This window comes from Glandiceps talaboti, chromosome 10, assembly GCF_964340395.1.
Source record: "Glandiceps talaboti chromosome 10, keGlaTala1.1, whole genome shotgun sequence".
Classification (NCBI taxonomy): domain Eukaryota; kingdom Metazoa; phylum Hemichordata; class Enteropneusta; family Spengelidae; genus Glandiceps; species Glandiceps talaboti.
In genome coordinates, this window is record NC_135558.1 from 7,065,896 (window position 1) to 7,081,541 (window position 15,646).

The following is a 15,646-nucleotide window of genomic DNA, read 5'->3' on the forward strand; positions in this document are numbered from 1 at the left end:
ACCACCTATACAAGTGAGGCATACACCGAAACAGATGGCCAAGAAGACTCTGATGTCACATACAGTGTCATTAAACGAATAGATGAAGTGGTTGAAGGCGCAGACACCAATGTAGAAAGTTCAACCACTGAAACGAAGGGAGATTGGTTTGTATCTTCAGCATCAATGGTGAAAAGAAACCCTGTTGAAACAATGTACATCGATCTTGGTCCTGAAGAAAACTTTACTGGCTCTAAAAAGACAACAACCACAACCACCACATATACCTTAGACAACGGTGATGATTTCGGTGAGATAATAGTCGACACAGGAGAAGCGGCCAACTAAGCACAAAAGAACAATTATGCCGACAACTTACCTTTTTCCCTGAAAGTGTTACGTGTCTCAACTGGAATGGCACAGTTGAAGTTCACATGCTCGGTTCAACTTCATGTAAGATTTTTGAAGGCGTTTCGAGAGCGTGTAGATTTGTAAACGGAGCACTCAGCTCAGAGCGGTCCTTTATTTCAATGTTTCTCATCGTAACACCTTAAAATGATTGGTCAGTCTGTCGGTCAAAAAGAAAGAAAAACGGAGAGTAATTGTTGGTGAACATGTTGACTGTTCTTTCAAATTGATTTATAACCACACGTTTAACTGTGACCACTACCTTAGAAATGACAATTAAAATCTGGAGGATCCCATGAACCTTTTGATTACAAATCCCAATTTCAGCGATGGATGATAATATTTGCCAACATACACACGTGTAGTCTCGCCATCTCACCAACGATTTGTTTCTATCCGACCATAGAGGGCGTTATTTGTAAAAAAAAAAAAAAAAAAGTTTTGGTCAGTCTTAATAAATATAGGCTTGGCCGGGTCATGAGAAACATAAGAATAACCTTTAGAACATGATACAAAATTTGAAGTGAATCAAAATTGTACAAGTATATTTTCACTGTATAAAATATATAAGCTTAGATTTCGATGACTACATAGTAATATGAAATAAGTGTTGTTTGTTACTTACTGTATATATCGGAGTACAACAATTATTTAATTACATGTTCATAGCGCATATTCTTTAAGGCGACATTAACAATATTTCTTGCTGAAGAGTAATGGATTAGTATCATGATCATTTATATTGCAGAAGACGTTAATTGCCAGTCTTCTTTGTACATGTCGAGTCCAAATGTAATGGTTTAATATTATTCATATACTAAGAAAAAGTACGGGATGAATTGATCAACAAACTCAAGCAAAAATCAAAATGTTTTTTTTTTTCGACAAGTTAAGTTTTAGAAGTTTTTCTTTTCGGTCAACCATGCATCATTTTTAGGGTTAAATGATATACACTTGTACCTCCAGTAGCCGTGTGACATTGCTCATGATTGCTACGACGCCGATTTACTCCGAGGGCGTTATTTTGTATATATTACATCATTATTGAATTCCAAATCATTATTTGTACATTTTTTCATAACTCTGAAGGTGTAATTTGTAAGATAGCACACAGATAGGATATAATTCATCATCACAACCAAAATAATACGCCAAAAGCACATAATATAACACGTTTTTAGATAATTTGAAGTGACTTTGAGTTTAGTGACAGGTCACATACACAGGTCAGTATGTATATAAAAATGATAATTATGCACGACGTAATACTTGAACAATAATACAAATCAAATATAATAAATAAATCTAGGACTATACTTGTCGAATTCAAATCGCAATATTACGTAATGTATACCGACTAGGACACTAGAATGCGCCATGGTGAATTATCTCTGAACTTGAAAGCAAAGCTTTTTAAAATCTCAAAAAAAAACTTTGCTATATGAAAGCTTGTTCCTGGTCCTTTTGTAATAATAAATGAAAAAAAATTGTTCGTCTACAGCTAGTTTCAAAGAAATTTTATTTTCCAACACAGTATCGGGCGGCCATATTGGATTCCACAATGTTTTAATTTTCATATAATTTTGAACTATTTCAAAGATTTGAACGTCGATCCTCATTTTTTGTGATTTTAACTAAGACCGGGTTTGAGTTTTCTTGCAAAAAGTAACAACAAAAGTTTAATATATTTATACCCGGGGCACATTCTACTTTTGACGGATTTTCCTTGTTAATATTTTGATAAAGAAGTTTGACATTATTACATAGCTGTTGTATGGACCTACAAATCCTTATCTTACTTCATTCTAATTTCATGAGAAACTTATATTTTGAACCTGCAAGTACTTCTTGTGTTGTAGTGCTATTGTATCTGTTATCGTATTTTAAATGGCATGTGTTTTTCTTACCATTATCAGAGAGTATATTTTTGTATCCGCCTATACGTACCACCATAGCTTGTTTTGATAGAATTGATAATAGTACTATTACTGTGGTATGACGTAGTTGAGGAGTGCAATGTCGGTGTCGGGTATTTCATAGTATACCCCCAGGTCTGTGGGTATTGTTAGAACTTGGAAGTGTTTTATTTTTAAAAAAAATAAAATTACCAAAAGTCGAAAGAACAAAACTGGAAGACTCGATTGTATGATTTTTTGAAAGATAATAAACAGTCTGGAGGTCAAGTTCCATATTTCAGATGTAGTCAACGGACAAGTTTTTTTTTCCTTTCAGCGATAGTGCCAGACAAAATATGAACAATTTTTGCATTCAATTGCTCTCATCATGAATTTAGCGGAGGATGTCAGCTGGTTTTTTTGTTCCACCTCCCCAGTGGTGTAGGAACCCTACCCACTCAACAGCTTAGCTTTCGTCTTGCCTTCCAGCCTAATGCCTTTCAGTCGACGCAATTCCCCTATTCTCCATTTGAAAATGTTTCCTATACTAACAACCACCCAACAATGATATATTTAGTTCCTAGGTAGCTCTGGATATACGCTACGGGAACTCCGACACATCTTCATCGTGCACTTCTCTGGAGCGTATATTTCTATGATGACGCACGATTATCTAAAGTATCATCGTCGTTACACTTATAATCTTCAATATCCAGTCACCCTAGGCCTGTAATAATCGGACAACTTATGTAATACTCTGATAGACAATAAACGACGAACCACTCGCAAGGTAAAGTTTTGTGGCCTGAACCTTGCAGCTAGCGCCCTCTAAAGTAAACGCATACAATGTACCTTACTTGTTAAATTGATTCCTTATTTGTTCACCATTTCACCATAACATCCAGTTTGGTTGGATCAATCAATCAATCAATCAATCAATCAATCAATCAATCAATCAACCAATCAACCAACCAACCAACCAACCAACCATGACAGAGACATGCATGGCATGCCTTTCTGTTGTAGTATGGGTGGGTGGGTGTGTGTATATTACTTGTCTGTGGTGTATATGGGTCACTGTGTGCACAAGTGTCTGTCTGTCATTGTGTATGTGTTGATCTATTGTTTGTATTGACACACCATATTCACAGATTTCTAGGTTTGACAACATATTTTTTTTTCAAAAAAGAAAAAAAAAACTAAAGACAATAGTCAGGACAAGAAGGTGATACTTTTTGTGTACTTTATATATGTTGTTATGTAACTGGCCACACCAATAAAACCCCTGTTTTGAGTATTGGAGGGTTCTTGCAGTGACCAAGATAAGAAACTATTCCTTCTTGGTGCACTACTACCACTCTTGGGGTTAAAAAAAATGGTTTAGCTTGCAAACTGAACAGACATTATAATTTTTGGTTTCATGGCGAGATTTAGAAAATAATTTATTGCACAAAATAATGACGAGCAAAATCAATCCATATAAAACCAACAGCCTTCTTTACAGCATCAATATAAAGTTCAGTAAAGTGTACAGACATAAAAGACTGACTTATCAGGATGATACTCATCCTGATTTTTCAAGTCTTTGTTTTCTTGCCTAGTTCTACATTTCCATGGCAACAACTCATCATTTACAAATCTGAGGTCAAAATGTACACAATTACACAGCTCCTTCATTATGGCTAAAATATGATACTTCTCTGTTGTAACAACATACATCAAATATCTGGACATTGTCATGTAAAATTGATGTCTCCATGGTGCTGAGCTTTGTTACTATGTTACCCCACATATCCATAGTAACCACTACTCTTTTTCTTTATTGGATATGCATTTATTGATTCACATGTCCATGGTAACAAACAAAGTATCTGATTTGCAACCATGGATTTTCATCTCCATGGTAGCAATACTCAATTTTCAAGTAGCTGATATGCTGTTCTGCAGCAGCATTTCCATGGTAACAAATACTGTTTTTCAAAAATCTGATTTGCAGCTACGGATCCATGTCACTATGGTGATAACTTCTATTCTTTTCTCATGTTATAGCTCTTCATGGTAAAAAATACTCTCCTTCAAAATATCTGAGGTGCTGTTATAGATCCAATCTCCATGGTGATAACTACATACAATCAAAGTACTTTATGAGTGGTTATGAATCCACAGGTCTCTATTAACAAGTACTTCATTCAAAAGTCACCCATTCTTCTGTATCTATGGCTATATGTAACCATGGTGACAAAGTCACTCCTTCTGTATCTATGTCTCTGTGTTATCACAGTGACAACATCACATCCATTCTTCTGCTTTGTGTAACCCTGGTGACAAAGTCAAACTCCTCTTTCCATTGCTTTGTGTAACCATGGTAACAATGATCACATTTTAACTTTTATCTATCAATTAGTAATGGGATCAACATACTTGGGAAGACAACTTAAAACTTTTTCAGCAAGTGTCCTATATGCTTCAGCTGCAGAACTGTGTGGGTTTGATACGATGACAGGTTTACCGCTATCACTAGTCTCACGTATACCAATGTCTAGTGGTATATCACCTACAATAGAAATCAGAGTATACTAATGTCTATAGTGATATATCACCTACAATAGAAATCAGAGTATACTAATGTCTATAGTGATATATCACCTACAATAGAAATCAGAGTATACTAATGTCTATAGTGGTGTATCACCTACAATAGAAATCAGAGTATACTAATGTCTTTAGTGGTATATCACCTACAATAGAAATCAGAGTATACTAATGTCTATAGTGGTATATCACTTACAATAGAAATCAGAGTATACTAATGTCTATAGTGATATATCACCTACAATAGAAATCAGAGTATACTAATGTCTATAGTGATATATCACCTACAATAGAAATCAGAGTATACTAATGTCTATAGTGGTGTATCACCTACAATAGAAATCAGAGTATACTAATGTCTAGTGGTATATCACCTACAATAGAAATCAGAGTATACTAATGTCTATAGGGGTATATCACCTACAATAGAAATCAGAGTATACTAATGTCTATAGTGATATATCACCTACAATAGAAATCAGAGTATACTAATGTCTAGTGGTATATCACCTACAATAGAAATCAGAGTATACTAATGTCTATAGTGGTATATCACTTACAATAGAAATCAGAGTATACTAATGTCTATAGTGGTATATCACCTACAATAGAAATCAGAGTATACTAATGTCTATAGTGATATATCACCTACAATAGAAATCAGAGTATTCTAATGTCTATAGTGATATATCACCTACAATAGAAATCAGAGTATACTAATGTCTATAGTGGTATATCACCTACAATAGAAATCAGAGTATACTAATGTCTAGAGTGGTATATCACCTACAATAGAAATCAGAGTATACTATTGTCTAGTGGTATATCACCTACAATAGAAATCAGAGTATACTAATGTCTATAGGGGTATATCACCTACAATAGAAATCAGAGTATACTAATGTCTATAGGGGTATATCACCTACAATAGAAATCAGAGTATACTAATGTCTAGTGGTATATCACCTACAATAGAAATCAGAGTATACTAATGTCTATAGTGATATATCACCTACAATAGAAATCAGAGTATACTAATGTCTATAGTGATATATCACCTACAATAGAAATCAGAGTATACTAATGTCTAGTGGTATATCACCTACAATAGAAATCAGAGTATACTATTGTCTAGTGGTATATCACCTACAATAGAAATCAGAGTATACTAATGTCTAGTGGTATATCACCTACAATAGAAATCAGAGTATACTAATGTCTATAGTGATATATCACCTACAATAGAAATCAGAGTATACTAATGTCTATAGTGGTATATCACCTACAATAGAAATCATAGTATACTAATGTCTATAGTGATATATCACCTACAATAGAAATCAGAGTATACTAATGTCTATAGTGGTATATCACCTACAATAGAAATCAGAGTATACTAATGTCTATAGTGGTATATCACCTACAATAGAAATCAGAGTATACTAATGTCTATAGGGGTATATCACCTACAATAGAAATCAGAGTATACTAATGTCTATAGTGATATATCACCTACAATAGAAATCAGAGTATACTAATGTCTATAGTGATATATCACTTACAATAGAAATCAGAGTATACTAATGTCTATAGTGGTATATCACCTACAATAGAAATCAGAGTATACTAATGTCTATAGTGATATATCACTTACAATAGAAATCAGAGTATACTAATGTCTATAGTGGTATATCACTTACAATAGAAATCAGAGTATACTAATGTCTATAGTGGTATATCACCTACAATAGAAATCAGAGTATACTATTGTCTATAGTGGTATATCACCTACAATAGAAATACATGTAAAACAGAACAGTCCTAACAAAACTCAACTTAACAGGTTTGCTAACACTCTGAATACCGATAAGATGCATCACAAAAAAACAAAAAAATTTGTGATGGAAAAACATGATACTATTCAGCACTGGTAGAAGTACTTTGTTAAAATTTTGTAGAATAAGAATACTTACCAAGAATGTCTACTCCCATTTCCATGGCAACATTCCTAGCACCATCATGTCCAAAGATGTGTGTTTGATGGTGACATTTTGGACATTCAAAAACACTCATATTCTGTACTATCCCAAGAACCTGTAAAAAAAACCAAACGAATCATAGTATTAGATAGCAGCTTTACACCTGTAGAGGGCAGTGTTCAATTCCCCCACAACAACCAGAGAGTGTGAGCGATTATGAAACACTAAGTTTTCTATTCTGTTAGCATATTTTGTCTGTTGTAGTAGTGTTATACATTAACTTAGGATGTAAACCACAATATATAACACAAATAACATGTTTCATTAAAGTGGTCATTTGGATGACACATGAGTATTTATTTTGGATTTTTCCGACTTGAACAAACTCGACCAAATCCTTGTTTGTAACTCAATAAATTACAAAAAGCTAAAACATGTGTGAAAAGTTTGTTACTGTACATACTGTACATTTTAAAATGTTTTTTGCAATTTATCATCGAGTCGAGTTACACACAAGGATTTGGTATATGTTGTTTCACATTGTTTTCTCAAGTATAGAAACATAGTAAGAGTTGTTTTATGAATGAAAAAATCCAAAATAAATATCCCCATTTGTCATCCATATGGCCACTTTAACTTCATAGGGTTGTATAAAATCTTGATGTAACTGTTTGGAAGTATGTAATGAATGGATACATCTGACGAAATTGATCCAAATCTACATAAATAAGCTAAGTGAGTTCACAGATCTTGAAGCACACAGGATACCCATATTATAGGTAAACGTTAATGGAAATCAGACATTTTATTGTACAATGTTTGCTTCAGCGTCTATGATGAGTTACTTGTAACTTACAGGTATGTCAACTTTTTTGAACATCTCAGCTCCTTTCCTTGCGTCCAATAAAGCTATATCTTGTGGAGTGGAGACAATAACAGCACCTATGTTGATGGAAGTATAACACAGAGCGTAGTGTTACTATATATATATATAATAGTACATTACAGATGTAGTAGTGTAATGATAAAATAATAATACAATTTACATTATTACATGTCATTTTCAGTCAATTGATACACTGGAAGTGTTAACACTGTACAATTATTACCCCTATAGATCTCTATAAGGACACAATCCTCAACTCCTAAGGCAGCCAGCATACATTCTTGCTACCACTAACTTCAGATAACAACCACTATCCTACATGGTCCCTATTTACAGAGCTGGAGTGACTGGGGAACAACTATGCTTCACAGCTTACCTGAGCACTTTAGCCAATGGGTAAGAGTGGTTCATAGACTGCCCAATAACATTAACCAATAGGAAACAGTAGTTCATAAACTACCCAATAGCTTTAGCCAATAGGAAACAGTGGTTCACAGACTGTCCAATAATTGTAGCCAATAGGAAACAGTGGTTCCAGTTTAGCCAATAACTACATAATAACCTTAGCCAATAGGAAACAGCAGTTCACAGACTGTCCGACAACTGTAGCCAATATGAAACAGTGGTTCACAGTTTAGCCAATAACTACCTTATAACTTTAGCAAATAGGAAACAGTGGTTCACAGTTTGCCCAATAGCTTTAGCCAATCATCACTAATATACAAATATATCACTATGGAAACAGATTAAGTTTGATATTATACATGTACCTGTAACTGGTATGAGTTGTGAGATAGATAGTTGGACATCACCTGTACCAGGTGGCATGTCTATAACAAGGTAGTCCAATGGACCCCAGGATACCTGCAGATAGAGAATAGATAAATGGATACATAACTAGATGAATAGATAGATATACATATATATGTATGTATGTATATATATGTATATATATATATATATATATATATATATATATATATATATATATATATATATATATATATATATATATATATATATATATATATATATATATATATATATATATATATAGATGGATGGATATATATAGATGGATGGATAGATAGATAGATAGATAGATAGATAGATAGATAGATAGATAGATAGATAGATAGATAGATAGATAGATAGATAGATAGATAGATAGATAGACAGACAGACAGACAGATCATAGAAAGATTGAGAATACATAGACAGACAGAGACAGACAGACAGACAGACAGATAGGTAGATAGACAGATAGATCATAGAAAGATTGAGAATGCAGAGACAGACAGACAGACAGACAGACAGACAGACAGACAGACTAAATACTCTTGCAAGCTGCTAATGTGGACCACACACTAACCTGTCTTAGTAATTTTTCAATCATTGACATAACCATTAAACCTCTCCATACTATAGGGGATATCTCCTCTACAAGGAACCCCATTGACATGCTACAAGTGATAAAGAGGAAACAAATGTGAAAAATACAAATAAATAAACAAAACTATGAAACATACAAAAACAACAGGGAGATACTACCGCTGTAGTGATTTGACCATTGTGGACTGCACATCCCTGGGCTAACAATGACAATTTTTATGCTTATACAGTGAAAGTGTGAATAAAAGCCATGCCAAGCAGACTAACATAAAGCCAAGCTAGCTAATAAAGTTGTTCACTGCGGCTCAGTAGAAGTGGTTCAAACAGAATGAACACAAGTTTTTAAAAAAAACAAAACTGAGGCGAGCTTGCAAAAAGAATATTTGAATAATAAAAGTTAATTAAAAAGTTTTAAGATGGAAGTCATAGAAACCCACCCTAACAAATAAGATGGCAACAATAGCAGGCCCTAACAACTAATTCCTACCTACTACTACTACCTAAAACCTTTAGCCAGGGTTTCACATGTTCAACACAGAGAAGCAAGTATTGTTTTTTAAATCTTGGCCAATAATGATCTGTTGTTATGAAGCATGCAGACAGTTTTTTTTTTTATAATAACTGTTTCAAATTAACAAATGCAACATTCTATACTTACCAAGAAATGCCATAGTTAACCAAGGGCTTCATTAGTTTTTCTGAAAGTAATATATTGTAGAAACATTGAGCATTACTTCATTGAGTTAATGTAATATCAGCAACAGAGTCTGTACACCATCACTTAAAATGAAATGGGTATTAACCTCTGATAGCCATTTGACTATATTCACCCTGCAATGTTGATGGTCTGTGAAATCATTACCCTGTAAAGTTAATTTTCCCTTTGTTATATTTCAATTTGTTTTATCATCCAAGACACTGATAATATGGATATACAGTGAGTATAAAATAGATCATTCTCACAAAGAGCTGTTATTTCTTCCCTGACACTATGAAATAACTTGGCGGTGGATTCTTGGATGGTGTCGTAAAAGAGGGTGTGGGTTACGACGATGAAAATAGATTAGACTGAAAGATTCTTTGTTGTGTACATTTCTTTAATGACTCAGTCTTTATCAAATCATTTAGAGAGCATTTTTAACAGGTGTGACAACAACAATGAATCCATAATTGATACATTTCAGAAGCATGGTGAAAGTTATAATGCTGGGGATTTGAATTCTTACTAATTTGTTGATATATATATTATGTGTTTGTGTGTCTGTTTGATGATGTGTGTGTGTGTGTGTTTGTGTTTGTGTGTCTGTGTCTGTGTGTATGTGTATGTGTATGTGTATGTGCCTGTGTCTGTGTCTGTGTCTGTGTCTGTGTCTGGGTCTGTGTGTATGTGTCTGGGTCTGTGTGTATGTGTTTGTGTGTGTGTGTGTGCATGTGTGTATTGTTGGTATAATGAAATCACCTACGTGCAGTTAGTTCTGGTTGTTGATCAACTAAGTTCATTAACCGTGGTATTGAAGGACCATAGATGTCTGCATCAAGCAATCCAACAGATTTGTCCTGTAACAGAAACACTGAGGGGTCACATTGGTACCATTAAAATATCATACAGGTGTCATAAAATATGAGTGTCACTAAGGTGTCTTAGCTCACTGTTACGTGTCAGGTGAAATAAGTGTCACAGCAGTGTCTCAGATGTCACATTTCAGGTGAAAGGAGTGTCACTAAGGTGTTTCAGGTGTCACATGCCAAGCGACAAAAGTGTCACAAAGGTATTGCATGGATATCACACATATTTCAGTCTGGTGTCAGTGTCACATACAGGATGTGTAATGTTCCTCAGGTGTCACTAACATGTCGATCACAAAAGACTCCCATACATATTGTATGGTGGTAAATTATAGGGATACACAAGATGTAAAGAAAACTTTGAAAATACAATTTTTTTATAATGTAGTCACAGATTTGTTAATTTGCTTATTATATTTATCCTCAATGCACTTTGACAACATAAAATAACTAGATCAGTGGTTTGTTATCAGCTCATCTTGATATAAATATGCTTAGTAAGTGATTACATTTCACCTAAGTGTATTACTAATCATATACTGATGACATTTGTGACTCACTGCATGTGACAGAGCATATTGATGAGGAAATTCTTTAAAAGAAAATTTCAATGTAGAAAAATGTTTACTTTACCTGATTATTGACTGATATTCCAAGTGCCAAATTTACTAGAAATTAAAACAACAGTTATTAGCATATTGTATGTTATGTCTTCATGATTTAGATACACTTTACTACGTAGTTCTTAACTGAGTTTGGAACTAATACAAACGGTAATACAAAATATGATTCCAGAGTAAGGAAACAGCACTTTTAGCTGCACTTTACTACTGTACTTTGACAGACTTGATATTCATTAATGGAGTGTTGCCATTTTCAAAAAAGCATCACATGTCTCCTCAAAAATGTTGACTATTTATTTAGTGAAAAGGGTAGTGCATGTGCTATTCTGGGGAATGGTTGTCGCCTGACCATACCATGCCTTTACAGGTAACGAATGTATCTATCATTTATGGTGTTTAGTGTTATATTTTCTATAAAATTATTTTACAAAATTATTATACAATTAAAGAGAGTATATATGTCTTAAATTTCCATTCTTTGACCATCAAAATGGTTTTTTGAATTTAATAAAGATAAATGTATAATTATACATGAACATTTCCTCATGTAATGTATCTTGAAATTGGAAAACAGACTACTCTTTGCATATTAAAATGTAACAATAACTTGCAGTGCAAATACCACTAGTATCCTGTAAAATTTGTGCACATATTGGTGCAAGTAATCTCTGGTACATATTAATGTACATACATATTAGATCATAACACATTAAATGTATAAGTACATTAAAACTATTTACTGTACAAAGATATATATGCAATTCACTTTATCCAAGATTAATGTATGTATTGTTATGTATTACCTGCTGTTGTTGATTTACCAACTCCACCTTTACCAGAAGCCACCAAAATGACTTGTTTTACACCAGCTATAGGCCATTTCTTAGGAAGTCCTTTCTTTAGTCTTTCATCTATCAACTTTTGTCTCTGGTCTCTATTTTGGGGAGCTGAACCACTGATGCCCTGTGTAAGTAAGTCATATAAATCAATAGAATTACTCTACTTAAGGCTAATTTTCTCTGACATGCTTAACCAAGGATCTTATATATGTATGGAGTCATGATGGGCAAATGGTTAGTGTGGCCAGCTTTGAATTTGCAGGTTGCAGGTTCACGTCTTGTTGCTGCCATTTGTTGCTGAATGACTAAAGTCCTTGGGCTAGATTTGAACCATGATTGTACCTCAGTCAACCCAGCTGTATAATTGGGGACCTGGTAGGATAGAGGTTGCAATGTGAATGCTTTAATCCTATGTGCTTATACTAAGATAGAGGTTGCAATGTGAATGCTTTAATCCTATGCACTTATAAAGCCTGCAATGGCCTGTATGCTCCCCGGGGAGTTGAGGAAGTATTAGGCGAATTTGTGCCAAAATAGATCCATGCCAGGGGTAATAATTGTATTAAAAGCATTTTGACCACAAAGTGGGAAAGCACTATATGAAAACCAACATCATTATTATTATCATGTATAAATGTTGAATCTCATCAGCGTATACACATTATTAGATGACCTTTGACCTATGACCCGTGAGATGACTGGATATTTCAAAACAAAAGATTGCAATATTGCAATAACAACAATAGTAGACTACCATTTATCATAACTATGATATCACACGATTTTAAATTCAGTTTTATTGTTGGCATACAATACTTAAGCACTATTAAGGCAGGTATATGATTTTTGTGAAGGTCACATGTAATTTATCAGGCGGCTGCATGATACTAACCCACAAGTAACTGTTACAGAAATTAAACTGCTCACCAGTGGATTTCCATGTCTTCAGTATCATTCCTTTGGATAGCATATGAGGTTAAATAAATGTGTATGGTAATCAAGATTATATGCAGTATGGTTTTTGGTAATGACTTGATGAAAATGAAAAGAACAAATATTACCCAAAATAGTTTATATTCCTAAAGTCTAATGACTAATAACAAAATACAATTAAATTAGACTAAGATCGACAACACAACTTCAAAAGAGTTTAATAATATGCATATTGTGAACTTAAAATTAACTACAGGTATTCGATTCCAACCCAAACTATGATTGACACTGTCCAGCTTACCAGTGGATTCCAGTGTGAAGAGTAGCTTTCCTTTGCAGAGTCGTTTAAATAATTGTTATGAAATGCTATATGGATTAAAACGAATAATGAACTTTAAATATGTGTTATGATATGTATTAACATAATTCCCGGCTACCTACAGGTACCTGTGCTAGAGATTATACGACTCACCAGTGGATTCCCATGCGTAGAGTAATGTTCCTTTGCATAGCATACAGCTTGTTGTCTAGGTACAACACCAAAATGTGGACGAATTCGGATGAAAACAGTTTTCAGAGTCGACGTTACGATCATAGCGAAGTTATTTCTGCACATGTGTAGTTTGTTCAGCTGATTTTGCATTGTTATAGCGCCCTCAACGTTAAGTAATATAACTGTATCATAAATAGCTAGCAAGCTAGCGGGTAATTGGACGGCAGTGACGCCTGCAAAACTAGTCGTAGAATAGAAGAGTAGATGCAGAGTAGATAGTGGCCCTGAAAATATCATTTGCAATAATTCAGGTTTGTGAAGTAATAAATAAACAAATAAAAACAGCAAGCAAACAACAAACAATAATAATAAGTGAATAAATAAATAAATAAATAAATTAATTAATTAATTAACAAACGAATGAATGAATGAATGAATGAATTAATGAATGAATGAATTAATTAATTAATTAATTAAATAAATAAATGAATGAATGAATGAATGAATGAATGAATGAATAAACAAATAAACTATATATACATATTAGTAATAAATAAATAAATAAATAAATAAATTAATTAATTAATTAATTAATTGATTGGTTGATTGATTAATTAATTAATGGACTTCTATACAAAGAAGTAACTTAATATAGTAAAAATGTTTTCAACTCGTGTAATAGACATCTTCAAGGTCTACAGTTTAACCTAGATATTATCACAAATAATGATAGGCCTATATACCACCAATACAGATGGTATTCGTATATAGAATTGACGACAAGATGATATCATTAAAAGAGGACCTTTGTATCAATCATAAAGTAAATGGCTATTATCTTACACCAGTTGTAAAAGTTAAAATGTTGCCAACAGTTTAACTCTGTAATGATAATGATAATTCCATAGTGTTCATTGTGTTGCTAAGGGTTGTCGGAGGAATCGACGAAGAACCGGCAAAATGTTGAGTAAACCACCCCCTGATAATAACATGCCATGGGTGTAATGATCTATCACATACTGCATTCTCCATACTGACCGATATCTTATCCGTGTTCAAATAGTTACTTGCTAATATCCAATTTGTCAGTATAAGAGGGGGTTCTTGTAAGCTGATTTTGAAAATTTTAATTTTGATGCTATTTGATGAAATCTTAGAAAAGAAAAGTGTCAAAATTTCTTTTCAAAACTTAGAGAGTAAGATTAGAGTATATTTGTAACAAAATATCAAAATATTTCATTTTTAACATTTTCTATAATTAAGAGTAGAATTTTGTCTGTCTCATAACATTGGACCTCTTAGAGTTGCCAATTTTGCCGACTACTAGCTTATTAGCTTATACTGAAAACACTGCTTGGAATTCAGCACAGATTTCTGTGCTAAATACAGAATGACAACATAATCGCGAATGTCGCGTTAATTCTCTTGTTACATTAGTATAGTGTTGATGATAAGTAACCATATTGAAGCAGTTGTACAGGGTGGGGGGGGGGCGTGCTGAGGGACTTCTGCAAATTCCACTCTCGTAGGAAGCTATAATTTAGAGCAACATAAATATATACTATATAGCAAATTCAAACTATTTTTGCATGCCTATTTCCTTCCTTTTTGTCAGTTTTCCAGTGACTCCCTTGTGTACGTGGAATGTACATGTTTAAGTGACCCTCCCCTTAATTCCTCCGACACCCCTCCCCCTACACACAGGCCGCAATTAATGACGGCTCTCTAAAATCATGATAATGTATACTGACTAATGTCCATCCTTATCTACGTGTTCAAAATTCAATAGTCTTTCGGCCAATCTCTATTCAATCTCAGCCCCTGGAATTTAGGGAAAGAGACAAATATCTGTGGGTTTTTTTTTTTTAAATGCAAACTTTCTCCGGCCAAGCAAATTCAAAATCTTAAAGCCTGACATTGGGAAATATATTAACTGTCTCCACGATCAAGTGTTTTGATTACATATGTTGATGGCTGATGACGCACAGTTTCCCAGGTTCTTCCATTACCCTATACTGTCACCTAAGTGAAATATTCCCACAATGCACCTATACCAATATA

The 15,646-nt window shown here is 33.7% G+C and overlaps 1 protein-coding gene across 1 annotated transcript; it reads right to left on the reverse strand.

Annotated features, from left to right (window-relative positions):
• Positions 1 to 4,678: 4,678 nt before the first annotated feature.
• LOC144441325 (iron-sulfur cluster transfer protein NUBPL-like) lies at positions 4,679 to 13,687 on the reverse strand. The gene is made up of 10 exons (XM_078130883.1): positions 13,565 to 13,687; positions 12,124 to 12,283; positions 11,331 to 11,365; positions 10,595 to 10,688; positions 9,790 to 9,829; positions 9,112 to 9,202; positions 8,510 to 8,603; positions 7,710 to 7,795; positions 6,848 to 6,968; positions 4,679 to 4,836 (listed from the first exon to the last, which is right to left on the reverse strand). Exons 1-10 carry the CDS (start codon positions 13,685 to 13,687, stop codon positions 4,679 to 4,681), a joined length of 1,002 nt encoding a protein of 333 aa, XP_077987009.1.
• Positions 13,688 to 15,646: the final 1,959 nt, after the last annotated feature.